The 26,521-nt window shown below is 48.8% G+C and overlaps 1 protein-coding gene across 1 annotated transcript; it reads left to right on the plus strand.

Moving 5' to 3' along the window:
• The first annotated feature begins 2,988 nt into the window (after nucleotides 1-2,988).
• On the plus strand, nucleotides 2,989-22,317 carry ST6GALNAC1 (ST6 N-acetylgalactosaminide alpha-2,6-sialyltransferase 1). The gene is made up of 9 exons (XM_075720058.1): nucleotides 2,989-3,119; nucleotides 6,237-6,870; nucleotides 11,320-11,488; nucleotides 11,664-11,835; nucleotides 12,212-12,350; nucleotides 12,736-12,839; nucleotides 20,510-20,599; nucleotides 21,886-21,985; nucleotides 22,147-22,317. The coding sequence occupies exons 1-9, from the start codon at nucleotides 2,989-2,991 to the stop codon at nucleotides 22,315-22,317; spliced, it is 1,710 nt and encodes a 569-aa protein (XP_075576173.1).
• Nucleotides 22,318-26,521: the final 4,204 nt, after the last annotated feature.

Raw genomic sequence — 26,521 nt, forward strand, 5'->3', positions numbered from 1 at the left:
GGTTTTCCTTTCTTACACCAAGAAGGTGAAAAGCTGTGTGCTTTGCATAGCAAGCCTGCTTTTGACTAATGTGGTTGCCAGAGATTTGGATATTCCCCCAAGCAGAGTCTTTGCTGAACATACAGTACTACGGACATGTTCTCCACAATTGCCAGCACAGTTCCTTAAAAGCAAAGAAAGCTGTCTTTTTCTGGTTGTAGGAATCTTGCTATCCCTTGTGGCTCTTGGTTTTGCAGTAATGTAACATGGAGGAGGTTGAAGGAAAATGTTTGCTGCCTCCAGAATTTCCCTTTGGGACCCTATTAACAAAAAAGGCCTTGTAGTCGCACACAAGCAGCTTCTTCCAAGCAGTATGCCTGAAGGTGCATAGGGCTTGAAAGAGGAAGGCTAAAATGAAGCCATTGCTGTGTACGCTGCATATCAGTGCTTCAGGACTGATACTTATTCCTGTAAGAATGTCCCCTTGGAGATCTTGTGGCCACAGAGTTGCTACTTGCCTGCTGCACACCCAGACCTGTAGCCCACCTCTCTAGAATTGCCTGGAGCTAATGAGGGCTGCCCAGGAATATGGCAATACCTTGGCTGATCCCTTTCTCAGTGCCTGTAATTGTTCAACAGATCTCCTTTGATCCTAGGCTCAGTTTGAGCAATAGTGAAATGTTTTGCTGTAGCTGGAGGCAGGGTTGCACCCTGGACTAAACCTCCCTTGTGTTTCTTCAAGGGCTTTTCAAACCTGTGTTATTGTTTCATTTCTCTCTCCTAGGTCCTCTGATAACCGATGTCTTGCACTTAAATCCAGAGAGAGTAACTTGTCAGGAAGTATGGACAATAAAGAAATGCAGCTACTGCTGAGCCTCGTAGTGGGAATTGTTTCATTTTTCTCTCCTAGGTCCTCTGATAACCGATGTCTTGCACTTAAATCCAGAGAGAGTAACTTGTCAGGAAGTATGGACAATAAAGAAATGCAGCTACTGCTGAGCCTCGTAGTGGGAATCCTTGCAGCTTTTTACTGTGATGCGTGGAGGGGTGCAAGGTAGGTGCGAAACCTGTTGACTGGCTTTCCTGTAACTTAGAGCAAACACCTTCAGTTCTCTGTGTATTCAGTAACAGTGTAGGTACTAGTTTCTGAGATTTGTGATATTGTCAACAAAAGCTTTTTTATATTTGAGCTTGATTTTTGATAAGAGCTGTGCAAAAGCAGCCTATGGTTGTAAGAAGCAATATGGCCGTCTCCCCTTCACCTGTCAGGGTTAATATTTAACAGCTCCCCATGAATCAAAATAGCCCTTTACTATAGCATGTAAAACTACATCTTTGGTACAGGTAAGTGTTTATCTGGCTGTGGTGTTCATCTCTGCTAATCTTTCCCTCTGCTGGTGAGGAGATGTATTCTGGACTGCCGAAGATCGATCTCCAGGCAGACCACTGATTTTCATGAAGAGGAGAGGCTGAGATATGTATTGTGGAACCTGGGATGGGGAGAGAGATTGTTAGGTGCTACCTATCAATCAGAAGCAACATATCCCAGGTCTGAATATGCTCATGGCTCAAATCAAGTGTAAATCAAACCCCTAGGGTTGCAGCAGGGTTTCATTACCCTTGGAGCGTTTCCTGTGCATATGGCATTAGTGAAGCTTTGTTTTAATTGACACTGTTGATGAGCAAAGCCTGATTGTACTGTACAAAACCCAAATGACCAGGGTCGCACTAAGGGCAGTAGTGTAGAAGGGAGTTGTCTGTCTGTCCATGATGGCATGATTCACAGATACAAGAAACTTGAAACATATTTTGGTGTTATGTGGAATAAAAATTCAGATATATTAGATACTCCCTTGAAACCAACTGAATTTCAAGGTGCTGTGCCGTGGGGGTCACCAGGGTAATCTAGTTCTTTTAAATTCTACAGCTAGCCACAGACTCGAATCCATACATGTTCTGTTTTAGTGGTGAGCTGACATAACTATCATTTCCTGGCCACTCTGTGATCCCTGTGAAGTGATGGGGCAAGAGTTCAAAAGCCAAAATTAAAAGACCAGTCCTAGAGTTGGTGCTGGAGGAAGCTTGACTGAGAGCTCACAAAGAAGAGCAGCTGAAGAATGTATATTGCTGCTGTCTGTACAAGCAGCTCAGAGCTGGTGGCACACCCTTGAGCCAGCTTGGGAACCTGAGCTGCAGACAGGCCCGTGTAACAAGTTTGTCAGCAATAGCAGGGTTAAATTGTGATTGAGTTGGCACCTTTCAGACAGTGAAATGCTGGATTGAAGTTCTTCCAGTTGCCCTAAAGACAAGTCAGCTTTATTAGAGAGGGAGGGAACTGTCTGACTCTAAGCCCTGTCCTCTAATGGTTAACCCAAGCACTGATCTGCCTTTAAACACAAACTCCTCTATTCTATGGTGGACTTGCAAGGAGTCTTACTTTGACTGGTTTCAAAGCAATCACAAGGTAAAATGGATGTGTATCTAGCCATCAGCTTTTGGGGGCAGGGATTGCTTCTGGATTGGAGCTACAATAAAGATCTGTTTATGGTTATGCCTAGAATCTTGCCTGAGCTCTTGGGCAAGTGGTGGTCTGAAAGCTAATTTCTTTGACTGTAACTATGGCTACTTCCATAATTCACACAGATGTTCCTAGTGGTACTTCCACCAGATTAACGGTAAAGTGTTTCCTTCTTATACTGGACTAACCGCATTAAGGAAAATATAGGAAACTTCCGTTGCTTGTAGTAGAAGGTGTTTGTTTCCCCACTCTGTGTTGCAGTAAGCTTAGGGTGATAGATGGGAACAGTGCAAAGCTGCTGTCTTGTCTGAGAGAAATTGGATCAGTGTGTGGAGTGTCTGAGAATGTTGGGAGAGAGGGTGTATACGTTCTTGTAGGGAAATCCAGAGAGAAGACCAGCCCACTCATTCAACACACCTTTGGAAAGCACTGCCTAGTGAGCACCTCAGGGCAGCAGCAGCAGAGCCTCTGTTGCTCTCGGGCATCCGACTATGTGGTTTTTCAGGAGAAGGCTTCCTAAAATTCCCAGAGCCCTTATCTGGCTCATTGTTTTAACACACTTTTGCATCTTCATTGCTAATTTCAGCTCCTTGTTTGGCTTGTTGAAGACAAGGGTTTTCAGGTAAGAGACCTGCTTCCTTGTGATATGCACTGTCTGGATAGAGTGCTTGTGCTCGCTTTCTGTCTCTCCCTCTGTCTCTGTCTTTTTACTCTGAAACTTGCACTTCTGATCGGAGTTAGATGACCACTTTGCTTTAGCAGAGCATGTTGTGTACAATCAAAGCACAGTGCTGGAAGATCCACAGTCGAAAACTTGCTTCTGCTGGATCACTAGTTTCCAGTGTTTCCTTGCACAGCTGTTTAAGAAAGCAGCTTTTGTTTTATTGATGCTACCTGTTTTCATACTTGGCACTACACAGTATTTGCTTTTCCTTGTGGCTCCTAGAAGGACCTCACTCAGCCGTAGTCCAGACTGCGTTGCTGGGCACTGAATTTGGTGGGATACCTTCAAATTTACAGCAAGTTCAACATCTGATTCCTAATATAAATATTCTGCATACTGGGAGACCAACGTTATGCACACATGATCAATGTATTTTTTTATATAACTGGTCAAGTAAATCCTACAAGAATGGGTGTGGAGGGAATTGCAGTGTAGACTGCAGTAAAATGTCTCCAGAATCGTTGGCAGGTAAACCATGCATGAGCACAGCAGATACCTGAGCCTTTTCTGCTACAAGCGTGGCTTGCTTATGTGTTGGTGCCCTATGCTGTGTATAGGAAACACCACTCCCCACCTCCCCACCAGTCCTCATATGGTCCCAGCTCTCCTGATGAGCTCATCTGGCTTGCCTTGGTGGGGTTAGTTTTCAGCTGGACCTCTCAGGGCTGATGCTGTGGGGGCAGGCAGGAGGGGTGAGGCTGGGAACACCTAGATCTCTTCTGGAGATGGCATGAGTTTAGCTCAGCTGCACTGACTTGAGACCACATCTTGAGGACAGCTATCAATTAGGAGAGGTCAGAATCTGCACAAGCGAGGCTGGGAGAAGGAAAAGGTGGAGAGAAGTGAAGTGAGTTGTTCTCTATCACAGAGCCTGTCAGTGGAAGAGCTGGGACAGGAACTGGCTCTTTACACCTAGCTGCTTGAAGCCATTTCATTCTGCTGGGGTTTCAGATAATGGAAGTGTCCATATTTTTGCAACTTAAGTAAAACACAACTAGGCATGAGCTGTATGTGGTTATCTGTGTGTCAGGTCTCTTTCTGTACCTTTATATGCAATGTAAAATATACAAAGCAGCATTTTCATGGCTTTATCCTCTCTTTGTCCTAGGGCTTTGTAAATGGAGAGGAAAAAAACAGTAAATATCATTGAGCTTCTGCAGTTGTTTGCCATCTGAACTCTAGATCCTTAAATGTGATGAGTTGCTTTGACCAACTGTCTGGATTTAAAATGCTGGTCAGGAAAGCAGGGACCTGTGTAGGCACAAGTGCGTGGCCATGTGGGTCTGACTGCAGGGGGTAAGGTTTTGGATGTGAAGGGCCCTCAGTTTTACATTTTGGTCTCTGTATGTTTGGCATGGTATTTGAAATTGAAGTGTAATAGAGCTGGGATGGAATCTGTGCCCTGAGAGACTGCAAGTATGGAAAGTCTTGGTTGGGGGGTGGTTTGTCGTATTGTCCTGTTGCATTTGTTCTTTGCCCTTTAATTTCAAAATTTTAAACATCATCTTAAAAATACAACAGAAAATCATCCAGGGATTTAAGATCTGCCTGAGCTACCTTACCAAATGTCTCCTTACTTAGGGTGTATACATAAAATCTTTCCTCTTATTAGGCAGTAAACAGTAACACAAGTTTCTACATGAAGCACTATGATAGAAAGCAACTGCCGCATACTTGGTTGAAACTGGCTAATGATTATCAGGGGAGGTAGAGGAAAAGGTGATAGGCCATTTACCACAGCCTCTTTTTCTTAGAAACAGCTTTGGAAAGGTTCAAGTATTTATCTGATACAAAATGATTTTTAAAAGCCTCCTTAGTTGTAATTTCCTAATCACTTTAATGAATGCCATACCACTCTGAAGCTTCAGCAGCGATTGAACTGTTATCTACAGCCTACTACCTGCAGAGGTGCCTTTTTCCCCCCCATTTATTGCCTCGGAAAAAATCCACAGCTCTGAAACAAATGCATCATGCAAAGGGTGAACATGAGTGTGAAATCAGGCTGCCACAACTATGCTGGTTTATCCTGAAAAGCTTTGCCATACATAAAAGCTCAGCTGCAGAAATGTTTCACTTTCCTCTTTCCTGTTCCACCCTCCAGCCATGTGCAGATAAGAACAAATGTTTGGGACAAAACCCCACCACTTCTGCCTTGATTTTTTTTTTTTCCTGGGTTTCAGCGCAGTCTTGTTGCAGGTGGTGGTTCTGCTGTTGGCAGCTGTATCCTCCTATGATATCCTTGTACCTGCCTGTGCCTCTGAATCAGGCAACAGGGCAGCTGCAATAGTAGAGGCGATTGCTAAAAATGCAGATATGTTACATTTTTAAGCTTCAGAGTGTATTTTAATAGCTTCAGAGTGCCTGTCTTAATATGTGTACCTGGCTAGTGCAGTGTGATGCCATTGCATTAGCTGGCTAAGGGGGAGGAGGAGAGGAAAAAGTGCCTTGTGGCCCCAAATGCTCAAGAAGTGATGTATGGTAAAAGAGTGAGTTTCACTTCTTATTAGACTTCCCTGACTGAATTCTGGAAGATCTTCATGCTCTGTTGCTGAAGCACTTGTCTCTGCTGGCAAAGAAGAGATCCAGATGGCTCCCTTCATGGTGTGTCCTGTGTCCTGAATTCAGGATCTCCAAAACAGTCCTGCAGTGCTCTGGGGACATTGCCAGGGGTCCTGCCCGGTGCAGGGCAAAGCTGTTCTGTGCTGATTTGCAGTTACTGCCAAGTGCAGAAGAGGAGTGTGTAACCTCTGGGATTTGTTTAGTGGAGAGATAAGCAGTAATCAGGCCAGAATGGTGTGGGAAGTTGAAAAGTGAAATTGAATTCATCCAGTATCCTGCAGAAACTCAGTGGCAGTTGCCAAGGAAAGTCATCTGAGTGTGGTGGTCATATGCAGTGGTTGCTGTGAAGCACAGAGAGGGGCTCAGAGTCAAGAGCACTAGAAATGGGCTGGAAGGTGTTCAATGTTAAGTGGAAAGTGTGTGTGATGTGTCTGCTTTTTCTTTGATTGCATTCAGGCAAGTGAACATTTTCCAACTTGCCCCAGATACACTACAGGTGGACACCAAAGAGCAACAGGGTTTAAACTATTCTGATAATGGGAACTCAAAGAGCTTTTTAAAGGTGGCTTTGGAGAGAGACATCACAAGGCTTGAACAAGATACCGTTAAGGGGACACCAAGATGGGAAGGAAAGGAGGAGCAGAAGAAAATGACGAAACCAGTTGCCAGGGTGCAGGAAGCCAAGGAGAACATGGCTGTGAAACCACCCCCCAAGTTGGAGGGAATCAAGAAGACAACAGTGGAAACAGCCCCTAGGGTGCAGGGAAACAAGGAGAAACAAGTAAGACCAGCCCCAGGGGTGGAAGAAGCCAAGGAAAAGACAATAGTGAAACCACTTCCCAGGGTAGAGGGAGTCAAGGAGAAGGAAACAGTGAAACCATCCTCTGGGGTGAAGGGAGCTCATGAAAACAACATATCCAAAGACCAAACAAAGCCAAAAGACCCTCCTGCATCAGTGAAAACTGTAAGACCTGTTCCTCAGGCTGCTGCAGTGACAGAAAAGAAGAAACTGAGGGCTGCTGACTTCAAGTCTGAGCCACGGTGGGATTTTGAGGACAAGTACCTGCTGGACAGCTCATCTCCACCATCGGTAGGTGTGATGGCCATGTGTGTGTTTGCCAAGAATGATGGATGCCTCCCTGGTGATCTCCTTGTCTGCTGTCCACTGGGCATGTGTGCCCTTCGTGGTTGAGGATGATCTCCAAGCTGGTAGGTCAACTTGCTGGTATATGCACATGCTGCTGGGAGCCAGAGAGGGAGACCTATATGTACGACTCAGCCTGGCCAGTCCTCCACCATGCTCCACTATGGGAACTTACTGCAATTGCACGCATTTTCATGGGTGGAAGTTTGAAAGGAACTTTGGAAGTCAGCCTGAGCAGCCCTTTCTGGAGCTTAGGTGCATCAGAAGCTGGGGAAAATATCTTTCCTTCGAGATGTGCTACGAGGTGATCCCACTCTTAGGTGCCTTGATATATAGAATCATAGAATCGTTTAGGTTAGAAAAGACCTTTAAGATCATCCAGTCCAACCATTAACCTACACTACCAAGTCTACTCTAAACCAATCAAGGGTAGACTAGACTAAACCATGTCCCAAAGTGCCACATCTACCCATTTTTTGAACACTTCCAGGGATGGTGACTCCACCACTTCTCTGGGCAGCCTGTTCCAATTCTTGACCACCCTTTCCGTGAAGAAATTTTTCCTAATTTCCAACCTAAACCTCCCCTGGCGCAGCTTGAGCCCATTTCCTCTCATCCTATCGCTAACTATGTGGGAGAAGAGACCAACACCCACCTCACTACAACCTCCTTTCAGGTAGCTGTAGAGAGCGATAAGGTCTCCCCTCAGCCTCCTCTTCTCTGGGCTAAACAATCCCAGTTCCCTCAGCCACTCCTCATAAGGCCTGTGCTCCAGACCCTTCACCAGCCTTGTTGCCCATCTCTGAACACGCTCCAGCACCTCAATGTCTTTCTTGTACCGAGGGGCCCAAAACTGGACACAGTATTCCAGGTGCGGCCTCACCAGTGCTGAGTACAGGGGGACAATCACCTCCCTGCTCCTGCTGGCCACACTATTCCTGACACAAGCCAGGATGCTGTTGGCCTTCTTGGCCACCTGGGCACACTGCTGGCTCATGTTCAGCCGGCTGTCTACCACCACCCCCAGGTCCTTTTCAGCCAGGCAGCTTTCCAGCCACTCTTCCCCAAGCCTGTAGCATTGCATGGGGTTGTTGTGACCCAAGTGCAGGACCTGGCACTTGGCCTTGTTAAACCTCATACAGTTGGCCTCGGCCCATCGGTCCAGCCTGTCCAGGTCCCTCTGCAGGGCCATCCTACCCTCCAGCAGATCGACACTCCCACCCAATTTGGTGTCGTCTGCAAACTTACTGAGGGTGCACTCAATCACCTCATCCAGATCATTGATAAAGATATTAAACAAGGCTGGCCCCAAAACTGAGCCCTGGGGAACACTGCTCGTGACCAGCTGCCAACTGGACTTAACTCCATTTACAACTACTCTCTGGGCTCGGCCACCCAACCAGTTTTTTACCCAGCGAAGACTACACCCGTCTAAGCCATGAACTGCCAGCTTCCCAAGGAGAATATTGTGGGAGATGGTGTCAAAAGCTTTGTTAAAGTCCAGGTAAATGATATCCACAGCCTTTCCATCATCTACCAGGCGGGTCACCAGGTCATAAAAGGAGATCAGGTTGGTCAAGCAGGACCTGCCTTTCATGAACCCATGCTGGCTGGGCCTGATCCCCTGGTTGACCTGCACTTGCCTGTTGAGTTCACTCAAGATGAACCTCTCCATAATCTTTCCCAGCACTGAGGTCAGGCTGACAGGCCTGTAGTTTCCCGGGTCCTCCTTCCGGCCCTTCTTGTAGATGGGCGTCATGTTGGCAAGCCTCCAGTCATCAGGGACCTCCCCTGTTAACCAGGACTGTTGATAGATGATGGAAAGTGGCTTGGCAAGCTCCTCTGCCAGCTCCCTCAGTACTCTCAGGTGGATCCCATCCGGCCCCATAGACTTGTGAGCATCCAGGTGGCATAGCAGGTCATTAACTGCTTCCTCCTGGACTATGAGGGCTCCATTCTGGTCCCCATCCCTATCCTCTAGCTCAGGGGCCTGAGTACCCTGGGGATGACCGGTCTGGCTGTTAAACACAGAGGCAAAGAAGGCATTAAGTACCATGTTCCCCCCCACATCCAGCAAAGGATGGAGATCCTCCTTGGCTCTCCTTTTATTGCTAATGTACTTGTAAAAGCATTTTTTATTATCTTTTACAGCATTGGCCAGATTGAGTTCTAGATGGGCTTTTGCCTTTCTAATTTATATTGCATAGGGGACTTAGGCACCCAATGCAGTGTATGTGTGGCATGGCACCCTAAGGTAAGTTGGGTCACACCTAGTCTTATGATGCCTATGGGCAGGCATTAGGTGTCTGGCACTAAACGGCAGTCTTCATACAGGTGTCCCCAAGAGATCAGGTGAGAAATGGAAACTGAACATCTGCATTCCTATGAAGACTCAGGTTTACAATCCCCAGATTTGCCTTAATCTTTGTGTTATGCAGCCCAACTAAAGAAAACAAGCAGGGTCATGGTGACGGAACAGAAATAGGAATGCCTCTGTGTGCCTGTTCACCCAAGCACATTATGTACCAAAGCAAGTCAAAGGCTTTGGCAGCAGTGATGCTTGTGCTGTGGCTGTGAAGAATGATGCTGGCTATGATGGTGGGGAGGGTCTTAGTGCACAGGAACAGAGGCTTTGTTAGTTGCCTGTATTAAAGTCCAAGTAAGGTCAAAGAAGAAGGGTTAGATGAGGATTGATAAGCATGTACCTGCCTGCTTTGGAGACAGTAGTGTGGGGACCGTTTCCATTTGTAAGATTTTTCTGTCAATATTGGTGAAAATTCAACCATGTGTATGTGTGCCCCATTGGAGAAATGATGGTTAAAAAGTAACATTTTTTCCTGTTCTTGTTTCCTGTTCTTGTTTCCTGTTCCTTATCAACAAGAGGAGAGTCTTTCCCAGGTGTTGCCAATTCACCTTTTCACAGAATCATAGAATGCTTTGGGTTGGAAGGGACCTTTAGAGGTCATCTAGCCCAACCTCCCTGCAGTGAGCAGGGACAGCTTTTACCAGATCAGGTTGCTCAGAGTCCCATCCAACCTGACCTTGAATGTTGCCAGGGGATGGGGCCTCTACCACCTCTCTGGGCAACCTGTTACAGTGCTTCACCACCCTCATTGTAAAAAACTTCTAATGTCTAGTCTAAATCTATTCTTCTTTAGTTTAAATCCGTTATTCCTTGTTCTGTCACAACAGGCCTTATTAAAAAGATTCTCCCCATCTTTCCTGTAAGCCCCCTTTAAGTATTGGAAAGTCGCAATAAGGTGTCCTCGCAGCCTTCTCTTCTCTAGGCTGAACAATCCCAACTCTCTCAGCCTGGCCTCATAGGAGAGGTGTTCCAGCCCTTGGATCATTTTTGTGGCCCTCTTCTGGACCTGCTCCAGCAGGTCCATGTCCTTCTTGTGCTGAGGGCCCCAGAGCTGGACGCAGTACTCCAGATGACGTCTTACCAGAGCAGAGTAGAGGGTCAGAATCACCTCCCTCGACTTGCTGGCTACGCTTCTTTTGATGCAGCCCAGGATAGGGCTGGCTTTCTGGGCTGCAAGTGCACATTGCCAGCTCATGTCCAGCTTTTCATCCACCAGTACCCCCAAGTCCTTCTCTGCAGGGCTGCTCTCACTCTCTTCATCCCCCAACCTGTACTGATACCGGGGATTGCCCCGTCCCAGGTGCAGGACCTTGCACTTGGCCTTGTTGAACCTCATGAGGTTCACACAGGCCCATCTCTCCAGTTTGTCCAGATCCCTTTGGATGACATCTCATCCTTCTGCTCTCCATCTGCACACACAGCCTAACTCTTGCCAGCTGTAGTGAGACCCCTCTTGTTAGAGTTGATAAGCTGACTTGGATTCCCTTCTCAGCCACATGATTCTCTGTGATTCATTCATGACATTGAACAAGTTGTTTGCACGCTTTTTCTTATCTTTAAAGGGAGCAATAATGGTGATCTGATCTAACATGTTCCTCTGTGTGTTTGCTCATGTGCACTCTGAGGCCAGGACCTTGTGAGGTGTGTTGCCAACAGGGCCTGCTAGCCTTATTTGATATATTTAGGTTAGACCTATTACAGATACTAATTTGCATCTGTTAATGAGGCCCAAAGCCAGTAAGATATGTGAGCATCACAGGCCTGTTGTTCTGAAGAGGAAAGTCTCAGAGACCTGGAGTCATGCTGGTTTCCTTGTAGGTGACTTTCCACCAGCTAGTTATTGATGCAGTGCTGAAATTATGCCTCATGTTCATGGTGATGGGGACACTGAGGGGAATAGATGATGTACTGCTGGAGTTTCTGTACTTCTCTCCAGTACTCTCACACACAGGCACCCAAGCACTGGCTCTCAGTCAGGTTTATCAGCTCCCTGCTAATCAGTCCTCACTGTTTTCTTTTTGTTTTTCAAGACCTGCTCTGAATCGGTGAAGGCCAAAGCTGCCAAGTCTGACTGGCTGCAAGGTCTTTTCCTGCCCAACATTGTGCTCTTCACAGACAAGAGATACTTCAGTGACAGTGAGTGGGACCGCCTGGAGCATTTCGCACCTCCGTATGGCTTCATGGAGCTGAATTACTCACGTGAGTTCCTCAGGGCATGTCAGGATAGGACCATCAAACTCCCAACAGGAACCTTATGCCAAGTAGCTTGGAGGTTTGCAGCATCTCCCTGTCAAAGGCATCAGGCTGGGTGGATCTTGTGGTGAAAACTGTGGTGGTTTCACTGTGCTAACTCTCCACCATGTTTGCTTCACAGTGGTGAAGGAAGTCATGACCCTGCTGCCCCCAAATCCCCACCAGCAGCTGCTCCTGGCCAACAGCAACAGCAGCGTGCCAACATGCATCAGCTGTGCTGTCGTGGGGAATGGAGGAATATTGAATAACTCTGGCATGGGCCAGGAGATTGACTCCCATGACTATGTCTTCCGGTAAGGCAGTCTTCCTTTTTAGAAGATACACAGCTAGCTTATTCTGCCTAGCAGATAATTACAGCTGGATAACTTCACCTCTTGTAGTATTGCACTGATTCCCAAGTGCCAAAATGACTAATGGCAGGAGGAGATGAAAAACATAAAGGAATTGGGAAGTTCCTAAAGACACAGGAAGAGCCTGGGTTCACAGGTGAGCCAGAAAGAGCCATCTCCAAAGCAGGGGCTCTGTTGCAGATCAAGAGGTGTAGCTCAAAATGGGCCTAATCCTCCCTTCCTCCAGACTAATGCTGTCTTTTCTTGTTATAAACATGGATGCGAGGGTTTTCAGTGGTCACCTGCTAACTTTGCTCCTCTGTTTGATGTCCTTGGCCAGGGTGAGCGGGGCTGTAATCAAAGGTTATGAAAAAGATGTGGGAACAAAAACCTCCTTTTATGGATTCACAGCCTACTCCCTGGTGTCCTCACTCCAGATCTTGGGACACAGAGGGTTCAGCAACATCCCGCGGGGAAAAGTAAGTTAGGCCTATGCTGTATGTGTGCACAGCTTTGATGGGATGCTGTTAGTCTGTGGCCTTCAGTTCTGATCTTACCATGCACGAGGAACAAAGGGGCTGAGCTAACACATTAGCATTACCCTTAGTGAGGGAACCTGCATTGGCTTGGCTTGGTGTGAGTATCTGCAGTGGCAAGCTGCATCAGTCCTACTCCAGCCTTCTGGCATGTAGAAGTAGCTGCACAGCAGATGTTATCTCCATTCTGCTTCTGTGGGATAGTTAAAAGCTGCAGACTGAAGATGTGTGTCCAAGAAACTCAGTGAGCCTAGATGCCTGCTTGCTTTTTGTTTTTAAAGGATGTGTCTCTCTTCCGCTGTTCATTAATGCTCACTTGTTTTCTTAGCATGTCAGATACATTCACTTCCTGGAGGGAGATAGAGACTATGAGTGGCTGAAGGCTCTTCTGCTGAACAAGAACATCAGGAAAGGATTTTTGAACGAGTACGGGTAAAACAAACTGGCCCCACCTCTATACACTTCAGTGTGGAGCTCTCTGTTGTGCCCTTTTCCTCTCCACAGTGCTCAGCCCTGCTGAGGTGCAGGCCAGGATAAAGCCAGGTTAAAGCCTCCCTCCCCTGGCAGATTTGTCTGGAGAAATACCTTATTTCCTCCACAGCTCTGAGCACTGCTGTAATCAATATACCTCTTTCCCAGAAGTAGCTGATTTCAAGGATGTGTGGCTAGAGCTTGGAGAAAGCTTTGTGCTCCTCTGGGATGAACATGTGCTGTTGCCTGGTCTGGTGTCTGTACATGGTGGCCTACTCATGGATGAAGGCTTGGTTTCACCAGTTCTTGTCTATACACACACATGCTTTTGATCCTCCTGTCTCCTGCCTCTCCTCCCTGATCTCTTCCTCTGCAATGCACACAGGTTATGGAGGCTTTGTCATAACCTGGGAGGTGTTGCAGAATAATTTAACAGTTGTGGTTTAACCTGGCAGGCAGCTGGCAGGCCCCACACACCTGTTTGCTCACTCTCCTGCTCCCCAGTGGGATGGGGGAGGGAATTTAAAAAAAAAAAAAAAAAGTAAAATTCATGGGTTGAGATAAAGACAGTTTAATAGGACAGAAAGGGAAGGGAAAATAATAATAATAATATACAAAGTAAGTGCTGCACAAGGCAATTGCTCGCCACCTGCTGACCAATACCCAGCCAGTTCCCAAGCTGCACTTTGCTTGGCTTTATTGAAGTTCATTCTTCATTAATCTGGGTGATTCTTACTGTAATACTGCTGATATGGCATATAGCGACCATAAAAGTGATGCCATACAGTATTATATTATATGAGCAGGGTGTGTGGGGAAGGCCAAATTCCCCTCCTAGCTCAAGAGGTAGGTTCAGTAAGTTCAGCTGGTGAGAGGGAGCCTAGGCATGGCTATGGTATCCACCTGGCAGAAGGCTGTATCCTCTGCACTACCCAGGAAGGCTGTATCTACCCAGACTGAACTCCCAGAGAAACACACAGCTGTCCAGGTCTCCAGCTGCAGGGATTGCCACCAGCTTGCACTGGGAACAGATGGCAGTGGAGGGAACAGCTGTGTGCGCTGTGACCAAGTGGACTATCTACTTGGCCTGGTGGCAGAGCTAAGAGAGGAAGTAGACAGGCTACGGAGCATCAGGGAGTCTGAGCAAGAGATAGACTGGTGGAACCACGCTCTGAGCTCCTGGAAACCTGATGAAGGACAGCCTCCAGAGAAAGCCCATGACAAAAGGGAGCCAGTATCCTCCCCCCACCAGGATGTAGGCAGGGTCTTAGAGGAGTGGAAACAAGTCCACAATTGGGGTGGCAAGTGAACCCTTTCTGCCCCTCTACTCTGAGACCCCACCTGGAGTACTGTGCCCAGTTCTGGAGCCCTCAGCACAAGAAGGACATGGACCTGCTGGAGCAGGTCCAGAGGAGGGCCACAAAAATGATCCAAGGGCTGGAGCACCTCTCCTATGAGGCCAGGCTGAGAGAGTTGGGGTTGTTCAGCCTAGAGAAGAGAAGGCTGCGAGGACACCTTATTGTGGCCTTTCAGTACTTAAAGGGGGCCTACAGAAAGGATGGGGAGAATCTTTTTAGCAAGGCCTGTTGTGACAGAACAAGGAGTAATGGATTTAAACTGAAGGAGGATAGATTTAGACTGGATATAAGGAAGAAGTTTTTTACAATGAGGGTGGTGAAGCACTGGCACAGGTTGCCCAGAGAGGTAGTGGAAGCCCCATCCCTGGCAACATTCAAGGTCAGGTTGGACGGGGCTCTGAGCAACCTGATCTGGTTAAAGCTGTCCCTGCTCAGTGCAGGGGGTTGGGCTGGATGGCCTCTAAAGGTCCCTTCCAACCCAAAGCATTCTGTGATTCTACACAGCAATTAACATCATACCATTCAGTTCACTGGCTGTTTTCACTCAAAACCAAATCCCCTTCCTTCTGCATTACCCATGAAGTGTACCCAGGTCCTTGAACAGAAGCAGTCCCACAAATGCATTTGCCTTTGCCTGAGGCAGGAGTAACCCAGACTGTCTTCCCCAGCATATTTCTTACATGCACTAGAAGGACTTTATCCTCTTCTGCAGTACATAAAAGTTTTGTTTGGGCAGGGCCAGCTCGATTGGCAGATCCCCTGGTGTTGTCTAACCAGGTGGCTTTTGCTAAATGTGTATCCCAATGTTTAAATGTCCCACCGCCCATTGCTCTCAGGGTAGTCTTTAACAGTCCATTGTATCATTTGATTTTCCAGGAGGCTGGTGTGTGACAGGGGATGTGATATACCCACTTAATGCCATGCTCTTCAGCCCAGGTGTCTATGCGGTTGTTTCAGAAATGAGTCCCATTATCTGACTTAATTCTTCCTGGGGTGCCATGTTGTCATAGCACTTGTTTTTCAAGGCCTAGGACAGTGTTCCAGGCAGTGGCATGGGGCATGGGATATGTTTCCAGCCATCTGGTGGTTGCTTCCACCGTTGTAAGCACATGGTGCTTGCCTTGGTGGGTTTGTGGGAGTGTGATATAATCAATCTGCCAGGCCTCTCCGTATTTGTATTTCAGCCATCATCCTCCATACCACAGAGGCTTTAACTGCTTGGCTGGCTTGACTGCAGTGCATGTTTCACATTCATGGATAACCTGTGCAATAGTGTCCATGGTTAAGTCCATCCCTCAATTGTGAGCCCATCTATATGTTACATCTCTTCCTTGATGGCCTGAGGTGTCATGGGCCCACTGAGCTATAAATAATTCACCCTCATGTTGCCAGTCCAGATCCACCTCAGCCACTTCAATCTCAGCAGCCTGAAACACCTGCTGGTTGTTTTGATGTTCTTCAGTGGCCCAAGTCTTGGGTACGTGAGCATCTACATGATGTACTTTTACGACCAGGTTCTCTACCCAGGCAGCAATATCTTGCCACAATATGGCAGCCCAGATGGGTTTGCCTCTGCACTGTTAGTTGCACTGCTTCCATTGCTGCAGCCACCCTGTGGTGGTATTTGCCACCATCCATGAGTCAGTATAGAGATAAAGGAGTGGCCACTTTTCTCATTCAGCAATATCTAAAGCCAGCTGGATGGCTTTCACCTCTGCAAACTGCTTTGACTCCCCTTCTCCTTCAGCAGTTTCTGCGACGTGTCATATAGGACTCCATACAGCAGCCTTTCACCTCTGATGCTTTCCCACAAGACGGCAGGACCCATCAGTGAACAGGGCATATTGCTTCTCATTTTCTGGTGGTTTGTTATACAGTGGGGCCTCTTCAGCATGCGTCACCTCCTCCTCTGGCGATATGCCAAAATCTTTGCCTCCTGGCCAGTCCATGGTCATTTCCAAGATTCCTGGGTGATTGGGGTTTCCTGTTCAAGCCCGTTGTGTGATCAGTGGGACCAAGTTACTCCACGTAGCATCAGCTGCATGATGTGTAGAGGGGACCCTCCCTTTGAACATCCAGCCCAGCACTGGCAGTCGGGGTGCCAGCAGGAGCTGTGCTTCAGTACCAACAACTTCCAAAGCAGCTCGAACCCCTTCCTGTGCTGCCGATATCTCTTTCTCAGCTGGAGTATAGTGGGCCTCGGGTCCTCTGTATCCCTGATTCGAAAATCCTAGAGGTCAACCTAAAGTCTCCCCTGGTGCTTTCTGCCAGAGGCTCCAGGTGGGGCTATTCTCCCCACCTGAGGTGTAGAGCACATTTTTTACATCCTGCCCTGCCCAGACTGGCCCAAGAGCTACTGCATGAACTGTCTCCCATTTCATTTGTTCAAAGGCTTGTCGTTGCTCAGGGCTCCGTTTGAAATCATTCTTCTTCCAGGTCACCTGGTAAAGAGGTCTTACAATCAAACTGTAATTTGGAATATGCATTCTCCAAAACCCCGCAACGCCCAAGAAAGCTTGTGTTTCCTTTTTGCTAGTTAGTGGGGACATGGCTGTTATTTTATTGATCACATCCATTGGGATCTGATGATGTCCCTCTTGCCATTTTATTCCTAAAAACTGGATCTCCTGTGCAGGTGCCTTGACCTTACTCTGTTTTATGGCAAAACCAGCTTTCAGAAGGATTTGGACTATTTTATTCCCTTTCTCAAAAACCTCTTCTGCTGTGTTGCCCCATACAATGATGTCATCAATGTGCTGCAGTTGTTCGGAGCTTCACCCTGTTCCAGACCCTTGTCTGGATCAGTCCATGGCAAATGGTAGGGCTGTGTTTCCACCCTGGGGCAGCCAGTTCCAGGTGTACTGGATGCCCTTCCAAGTGAAAGCAAACTGTGGCCTGCACTCTGCTGCCAAAGGGACCGAGAAGAATGCATTGGCGATATCACTTATGGCATACCACTTGGCTGCCTTTGATTCCAGTTCGTATTGAAGTTCTAGCATGTCCGGCACAGCAGCACTCAGTGGTGGCATGACTTCATTCAGACCACGACAGTCTACTGTTAGTCTCCACTCTCCATTAGACTTTAGCACTGGTCACATGGGACTGTTAAAGGATGAGCGAGTCTTGCTGATCATTCCTCGGCTCTCCAGTCAAAGAATCAGCTTATGGATGGGAACTGGGGAGTCTCGGTTGGTGTGGTATTGCCACCAGTGCACTGGTGTGGTAGCGGTCAGTACCTGTTGTTCTTCAACCCTCAGCAACCCCACAATAGAAGGGTCCTTCAAGAGACCAGGCAAGGTGGACAGCTGTTTAATTTCCTCCATCTCCAAGACAGCTATACCAAAAGCCCACCGGTACCATTTTGGGTCCTTGAAATACCATCTCTCCTGAGGCAGTCTGTGCCAAGGATGCACAGAGCCTCTGGGCCAGTCACAATGTGGTGCTTTTGCCACTCATTCCCAGTCAGGCTCACTTCAGCCTCCAATATGATTAGCTGTTGGGATCCCCCTGTCACTCCAGAAATACAGGTGGGTTCTGCCCCTTTATAACTCGATGGCATTAGGGTACACTGCGCACTGGTGTCCACTAGAGCTTCATACTCCTGTGGGTCTGATGTGCCAGGCCATCGAATCCACACACTCCAGTAAACCCAATTGTCCCTTTCCTCCACCTGGCTGGAGGCAGGGCCCCTCTACTCCTGGTCATAGTATTTGTTACTCACTTCTTGTAAGTACGAATCAAAAGCCCCTTTATTGAGATCAGGGGGAGGATCAGCCCTCCTACTGTGTCTAGGGAATTGCCCACTGGAAACTGGAGCAGCATTTTTCCTGGAAGAACCCCTTTTTGTGATTGTTTTTCCTTGCAATTCACATGCCCGTGCCTCTAGGGTCAAGGTAGATTTTCCATCCTACTGCCTCATGTCTTCTCCATGGTTACACAGGTAAAACCACAGGGTGACCCACGGTGTGTATCCACTATATCCTCTCTCTTGGGTGGAGGAATGCTTACTCCTAATGGCTGAGATACTGGTCCATACAGGTGGGGAGTAGGACATATCCTCTTTGAGTTGCTGGGACTCTCAGGACAGTTTTTTAGACAGTCTTTCCACAGCCAAGACACAGGCCCGTAGGGAGGGAAAGAGACTCTGTATTGCTGGAGTTGGCCAGTCTATTCGTCCACTGTTTGTTCCTCTCCATCTTTCCAGATCATTACTGCCAGTGAGTTTGCATGCAACAATGGTGCGCTCCGTACAAACTTCCGCCATGTGGGTTGTGTGCACCTGACTTTATCTGGATCTGTGGTAACTGCTCATTGTCCAGGTCACTATAAATCACCTCCAGCACGGCTAATTCTCTCAGGTACTGGATTCCTCTTTCCATGGTGGTCCACTTGCCTGAGTGACATATAAACATCTTCCTTGAAGGGATACCTTTCCTTCATGCCTGACAGGAGTTGTCTCCAGAGGCTGAGGGCTTGTGCCCCTTTTCCAATTGCTTTGTCAATGCCCCCTTCCCTAGAAAGGGATCCCAGCTGCTTGGCTTCCTTGCCCTCTAATTCCAGATTACTGCCCCATTACCCCAGCATTGGAGCAGCTGGGTGATGATGTGCTCACCTGGACGATGACTGAAATCTTTTCCCATATCTCACAGTTCACTCAGGGATAGGGATCAGGTGGCTACCATCTCATTTATGGGTTCTGCTGCCTCCTCCTCTTCTTGTGATGGCCCTGGTTCATTTTCATCCCTTACTGAATGAGCCAATCTTCTTGTGTATTTCTTCTTGTGTATAGGGGCGACTGATGCCGGCACGGGTTGGTTCTCTAGTTCAGCCACAGTGCCTGTCGCTGGAGTTTGAGTAGCTGCAGTGTTTGTCACTAGGGTTAGAGTCACTGCAGTGCCTGTTGCTGAGGTTTGAGTAGCTGCATTGCATATCATGGTGGTTGGAGTAGCTGCAGTGCCTGTCACTGGGATTTGAGTAACTGCAGTGCCTGTCATGGGGGTTGGAGTGACTGGTCAGTCTCTGGATGATATTCTTAAATAGTTGTTTAACCCTAAACAAGACCTGAACTGCATTCAGGGGTCATAGCAGTAGGAGGATGCTGGTTTGAATATCCCAAGGATATTCAAAGTTCTCAAGAGCTGTTGTAACTAGCCTAAAGGAGAAAGGGGTGGTGAAGGAGCAGGGGAAAGCATCCCCCTCTGTCTCCCCAATAATCAGTTCTCCAAGGAGAAGAGGTAAAAAGTGTAATTATTAATAGTTTCTGAGAAATGGCTCCTGAGGCTCCCAAAGTATGGGAACGAGGACAGTGCTAAGTACAATCTCATGACCAATAATTTTGTCATACCGTAAACCAGTGTTATACAGTACAGCAAAGCGATAACTTTAATCCAGCTCCCAGAGGTGATAAACAGCACCACAGGGAATGCATACAGCAAGTAAGTTGTTACATAGCACAACTGTGAGAACAAGCACAACAACTCTGAGAGCAAATGAATCAACATTGCAACCAGTGACTATTAAACTAATATAATGAATACTTACAATAAATTTGTTTTAACACACTCTGGTTAGATCTGTCGTTATCTTGAACCCTTCGTGCCCCACGTTGGACACCAAAAAGGACTGTTGTGGTTTAACCTGGCAGGCAGCTAAACACCACACAGCTGTTCACTCACTCTCCCATTCCCCAGTGGGATGGGGGAAAGAATTGGAAAAAAAAAAAGGTAAAATTTGTGGGTTGAGATAAAGACAGTTTAATAGGACAGAAAGGGAAGGGAAAACAATAGTAAAAATAATAATAATATACAAAGTAAGTGCTGCACAAAGCAATTGCTCACCACCTGCTGACCAATACCCAGCCAGTTCCCAAGCAGTGATCTCAGCCTCCTGGCCAACTCCCCCCAGTTTCTATACTGAGCATGATGTCACATGGTATGGAATAGCCCTTTGGGCAGTTTGGATCAACTCTTCTGGCTGTGCCCCCTCCCAGCTTCTTGTGCACCTGGCAGAGCATGGGAAGCTGAAAAGTCCTCGACTAGCATAAGCAGTACTTAGCAACAACTAAAAAGTCAGTGTGTTATCAATGTTATTCTCAAACTAAATCCAAAACAGCACTATGTCAGCTACTAGGAAGAAAATTAACTCTATCCCACCCAAAACCAAGACAACAGTGTTTGTCGTTCTTCTCTTATCACCAAGTGCATCAGGGCTGATGCTTTCCAGCTGTGATGAAATATAGGCGCTTGTCCTGAGTCTCCCCATTCCTGTCCTTAGGCAGAGGCCCCGGGAGAGATTCGATGAAGATTTCACAATGGACAAATACCTGGTAGTTCACCCTGATTTCCTCAGATACATGAAAAACAGGTGAGCTGGGGGTTATGTGTTCTAACAGGCTTATTTTTTCTGGCCAGCACCATCTCTGTTTCTCTGGGCTTTCTCCTCCCAGCTCACTCCCTTGTAACTGCAGTTTAACCACACCAGCAGATTGGGGGTAAGCTTCATCAGTGTGCAGTCAGTTAAAATTCTCTGTGGTGCTGCAGTGGGATGTTAGTGGTGGGTAGACGTCCAACGTCTGTGAGCTGGAGAAGCAACAACCGTCTGACAGTTTGGCTTTCTGCATCCAAAAGAGGTCCAGGGCAAATGGCAACTTGAGATGTGGGAAGAGAGTTGCTAAAGTGCCAGAATAGTCGATCCAGTTCAGGACCAACCTTTCATGTTCCCCATTGCTTAGCACCTTGGAGGAAGGCTCTGTAACAGCCCTTCTCTCCTGAGATCCCTTCTTGACACAGGAGGTTGTTTGTGCCCTCAAACACAATAATAGGCACTTCTTCAGCATCCCATTTGCCTGGCCTGGCTGCTCTTCTTTGCCTCTCTAATCCTTTTCACAAGCCTGCTGGACACTGTCACCGTAAGGCCTGCCAATCGTGGGCCACACGTGACCAAGAGATGTAGAAGAAGAGCTCCTGTTGTGCCCTGCTTTGGCTGTGTTTACCCTTCGGTCTCCTTGAGGGCTGACTTATGCCTTCTCTGAGAGAAGGCAAATGCAATGCGAAATGGCTTGCACCTCCCTGCTTGTTCTGCTGTCTCCCCTCTGACTTGGGTCTTTTCCAAGGCCAAGAGGGCTCGAATGCTATTTTTTCCTGGTGTGGACTCCTACCTTCCTAACAACTGCTGGCACAAAACACTGCAGCTCCTAGCAAGTTTTGTGACACTCCTCTGCACATTTCCTATGTCTCGTTTCACTCCTAAATGTGGAAGGGGAGTAGGATATAACAGGGAGCTTCAGAGTCAATTCTGCACTACAAGGCAAAGGACAGATTTAAGAGTGGGCTTTAACGTACTAGATCCTTTAATCTACCCCCTCTTTATCCCCACTGCCTCAAGACCTACCACTTCCATAAAGCTGGGGCAGAGCTGGGCTTAGGTTGCAGTACAGGTTATGGAGCATTCTGGGCTGGTCTCGTGCTTTACTGAGCATACAGTGGTACCCACACACATGGGCATACTCATGGCTTGTCTGAAATGCCTCGTATGGCCACAAACGGCTGCAAGGAGGGAAGATGCCACTCAGGCTACAGGGGAACAAGGTGTGCCCAGCTTGAACCACTACACCCAGCAACTGCTCTGTGCTTTCTTCTCTCCTCCTGCAGGTTTTTAAAATCTGAAAGTCTGGAAAAACCGTACTGGCGGCTGTACAGACCCACAACGGGGGCCTTCCTGCTGCTGACTGCCCTCCATCTCTGTGACCAGGTAAGGGCACGATGATTCTTGCCCACAGCACTGTCTGGAAGGAGGAGCTCTGACTGGCATCCCTGTCCTGTGCTCCCTCCCCATTTGGGAACTGTCCTGTATTTCACTTAGCTCCCTCTGTCCTTGGTACATCTCCCCAGTGAGCCCTCCGTTTTTCCCAGGTGAGTGCCTATGGCTACATCACAGAGGGTCACGAGAAGTACTCAGATCACTACTATGACAAGGACTGGAAACGTCTGATTTTCTACACTAACCACGACTTCAACCTGGAGAAGCAGGTGTGGAAAAAGCTTCATGATGAGAATATCATGAAGCTTTACCAGAGGTCCTGATTGTGTGGCAAGGGCCAGTGCCTGGGAAATCTTAAAAACGCCTCACTGGGAACGGAAGAGGACCACCAGAGCCGAGGTTAGCTCTGGACTTCCAGGCACATTTCATCCCCACAAAGATATTTCCCTCCTTCAGCACCTCTATTCTCTCACATTTCTACAAATGTGCAAATGCTACAGACCAGGAGAAGAACAGCAAGAAAATGCAGCGTGCCAACAAAGAAGTCCCATCCGGCTATGCTGCAAGGCTGTTGCTGATGGTTGTAGGCACTGATATTGGGAGAGAAGAATCCAGGATGGATCTGGGAAGCATACGATCCAGTGTCCTGCATCTTCATCCAGGTTTTGTCTCTTTGCAAGGAGATGCTCCTCAGGCTGGGGCTACTTCTGTTCTGAGTAGATCCTCTCCATTAGTGGTGCCCATCTTGGAGTTGGGTGTATTGTCTAAGCAAGCTCCCTCAGCAGACAGCGGATGGAGGCGGACACACAGATCCTGTCTCAGGTTGACTTAATTCCTGAAGGTGCTGCTCACTCTCTGCTCCCTGCAGATAAAAAGGGTGGACTGGACACTTCAAGGTGGCTGAGAGAGGATGAGTCTCACTTCCACTTTCCAGTATGGCCTTGTCATGACACCTCCAAAGGAGCACCACCATCAGCTCAAGGGCAGGTAAATGCTCTCCATGGTGCAGCGGGCACGCTGGACTTGTTGCCTTTTGCTCTGGGGCTCCCCTGGCTGCAGGACATGTGAATGTTGTGTCGTGGTCCTGGTGAGCCAAATCCTTGCTTAGTTGGGCTTTGGCACACTTGGCTCCCAGCTGTGCCATGAGCACTGTGTTTGTCCTCTTGCCAGGGGAGGTAGGAGCTCTCCAAGTCCAGGGATGGATGCCACCCGTCCTTGCTGCTGGCTGGAGTGCCTGTCCCCCATCGTGCTGAGAGGAGCCCAGTTGCAGCCAGAAAGCCTGCAGCATATTGGCCTTCTGAAAGGGGTTTTGCAAGCAAAATAAATGGCAGTACTTTGGCCAAGCTGATTTTTTCATTGCAGCCGTGAGGGTTGTGGTTTAGTGTGCGTCCAAAGCAGTTGCTTAAAGGCTGAGATAGCGGACGATGAAGCTAGGAAAGGGCAGGACTGAGTATTAATGAGAATACCTCCATCTGCAGGTGCTCTGCAGCTTGTGTAGACATACCTGAGCATCCCCCACTCATGCACCTTGTTATCGCAGGATGGGGATCAGAGCTGGCCAACCACCTCCCTGAGGAAGTGGGTAAATGCCTGGCGAGTTTGTCCTTGTCCCAGCAGCTGCTCTCCAAGTATATCAAATGCTGGAGACAAATGCATGAAGGGCTGGATATTTCCCCCATGACACCATGCAGGCGAAAACCCACTTCCAGGGTCCAGGCAGGTCCAACGCATTTCCCTGAGCTCATCGGGCTCTGGATTGTAGGCCAGCTGTGTGCTGATCCCAGTGGACCTGCTCTGGCTGAGAACGGTTTTCCTTTTGTGCAGCATTTCTGTTGGGGGCGGCAGCGTCTCTAGGGACACCCCGGGCTCCAAGGGAGGCATTTCAGCGTGGATTGTCAGCAGGGTTTGTCAGGCCTGATTTCTTTTGTCCCTTTTTCCCTTGTGCTGCAGAGAGGCCAAACAGTTTCTCATGTCTGAGTAAGCTTGTTCACAAAGGACAAATCCCTACATTAATAATCTAAATGAAGAATTATCTGGGAGAGGGTGTAGCCTGTGTTGCCTGCTGTGCCCATGCAAGAGCCCCACAGTATCCATGGGAGCAGTGAGTTACCCGAAATGCACGATGCCTTTGTTGGGCATGATGTATGTGAACACCAGACCCATGGAGAGCCATGGGCTTTGGAGCAGACCAGAAATCCTTCCTGACCAGCAAACAGCCTCCCCGTGAAGGGGGAACCTGATGGAGGCTAGTTACCCTCCAGAGCTGACTGAGGACAAACTCCTGCAGCACCCAGGAGCTCTAGACCCCGCTGGGCATCTCAGCCCCTTGTGGTGGCTGTGCACGCACAGCTGCTGTCCCCTGTCCCCTCTCCCTGCTGGCACATGCCTGGCTGGGCTCTTGGTGGGCAGTGAAGCTGCTTTGTTCCTTGCCTGTATATCAGGCCCTGCCGAATTGCTGCGGGTTGCTTAGTGACCAGCTCCACACGGGTATTCTTCCTGCCTGAATAGGGCTTTTCTCTTCCTAAGAAGTTGGAAGAAGTTTCTCTTAGACCCTTCCCTTCCCCCTCCTCCTCTTTTGTTTCCCTCTCCTCTGGGAAGTGGGATGGGGCTGAGTCCCACTGAGCGAGGGGACCGTGGTGGGTGAGGAGGCTTTGGAGACAGGCTGGTGGCCCCCAGCCTGCACTTTCCCCTGGTGCCCAGCTCCTCTTTGCAGCTGAGGCTTCCCAGAGTCAAGGGAAGGAAACTTCTAGGAGGTTTCTCCACCAGGCTTTTTCCGCCTGTTCCCTCCAGGCTCTCCTCTCAGCACAGCTCGGTTAGTTTGGTGTTATCAGGGATAATCTTGGCTGGAGAAGGCCCTTTGCTGTGATCTGGAGGTTCCCAGCGAGGTCTAAACCACATCCTCTCTGGCCCCAGAAAAGCAGCTCTGACCTGACAGTCCCCTTTGCCTCCTCACTTTACTTCTGTCCCCCCTGCACCAAGGTGTCCCATCCCACTGTGGGCTGGCCGAGGTGCAGTGCGCACAGGGACACATCGTGTGGAGCACAAGTCCAGCTGCGTCTCACCAGAGCCACCTGACCTTGCGGCATCAGGTCCGAAGCGGCCATGGGAAATTGAGGGGGTTTGGAGGCGGCATTTGCCTGGTACAAACTGGTGTTGCAAAACCTGTGGAGAGCAGCTACAGCCAGAGCACCCGTGCAAGAGCCAGGATTCAGGGCTTGGGTGAGTTCCCTGCCTGGGTGTGTGTTCCAGAGCAAAAGCGGCAGTGGTGGGCTGTGCCGGAGCAGCCCCAGCATAGCTGAACAGTTGGTGCTATGGTGTTGGGCCACCCCAAATGTCCCCATCCAGGTCCTCCTGGCTGGCAGGCCAGCAGCATTGTCCCAGTGCCACCAGGTGGCAGCTCCTGTTCGGGGACCTGTCAGCACCGTGTCTGGCACGTCCAGGTTTGGCACAGGCCGTGTCTGAGTGCTATGCACAGCCCTGCAGCTGCCCACGCTGCATCTGTGTCCCCGTGTCCTTCGCTTTGTAATGCCCACCTGCCCGTAGGGTTTGTGGCCCGGGAGCTCGTTGCGGTATGTAGGAACACGCATAGAAGAGGTTTGGTACCTCTGAGTGCCACTCTTGCAGCAGCAAAATGTGTGCAAAGGTGTGGCCTCGGCTGTGCAACGTGGCATGGCGCTGAAAGCAGCACAAGCAGAGGGACTGATGGTGGGATTGGGTCTGGTATCCTGAGAGATGCCTCAGACACAATTCCTCCTCGTGCGCAGACACGATACCCAGTGCCAGCAACCAGCAGCATCTTTTCCCACTGCCAGCCAGGAGCTCCAGGGTCTGCTGGGTTTAAACAGAGATGTCTGGTTTGGGGAAGAAATACACAACTGTGCTTTAGCATGTCCAGAAGCTGCTGTAGCATCAGCCCTGCTTTTTGTGAAGCTGTTGGTGAGTACCATGAGCCATTAGTACAGTCATGCCCAACTCCTCCCTGGATTCCCCAGAAGTTAACAGCCTATAGGTACTCCCTGCTGGGCTTTGAGAGACAAATCTGCTTGTCACTCTCACGGTGTCACCTTCTGGGCAGGGCTTTGAATCTTTTGTTTGGTTTCCATTTCTTACCTTTTTGCGGTGTGGCTGCTCGCCTGTCTAGCAGAAGCAGGGACCGTGTCCTGCTGCATGTTCACAGGCACGTAGCTCCTCAACTGGGGCTCGGGCCGAAGCAGGAGGAAGCGGATGGGGACTTGCTGGGCTGGGGGACAGGGATACACCTCGGGGATGAGTGGGTGGTGCAGAGCCCATTTCCTCCCCAGTCCTGGTCAGCCCAACCTTGCCTTTCAGGCTCTGGAGAGCAGAGTTGGGCTGACCAGGAGCAGGGACAAGATGGGCTCTGCGCCGTGTCCTGGAGCTTAGGGTGCCTGCGAGCGCTGGCAGCCAAGACCAAACCCAGCCAGGCGCCAGAGGGAGCCGCTGCAGGTGCCACACACGGCTCCGAGGCAGCCTTGTGCCAAGGTGACACATCCAGATTGACACTCCTGT

Source organism: Pelecanus crispus, chromosome 12, assembly GCF_030463565.1.
Source record: "Pelecanus crispus isolate bPelCri1 chromosome 12, bPelCri1.pri, whole genome shotgun sequence".
In the NCBI taxonomy this organism is placed as follows: Eukaryota; Metazoa; Chordata; class Aves; order Pelecaniformes; family Pelecanidae; genus Pelecanus; species Pelecanus crispus.

Bases quoted from the DNA above. Each gene is read 5' to 3' on its own strand.
- ST6GALNAC1 (XM_075720058.1), top strand. From the start codon at position 2,989: ATGTGGTTTTTCAGGAGAAGGCTTCCTAAAATTCCCAGAGCCCTTATC. The intron at 3,120-6,236 runs GTAAGAGACCTG...GATTGCATTCAG, and splicing joins TTGAAGACAAGGGTTTTCAG to GCAAGTGAACATTTTCCAAC. The intron at 12,840-20,509 runs GTAAAACAAACT...TCCTGTCCTTAG, and splicing joins GGATTTTTGAACGAGTACGG to GCAGAGGCCCCGGGAGAGAT.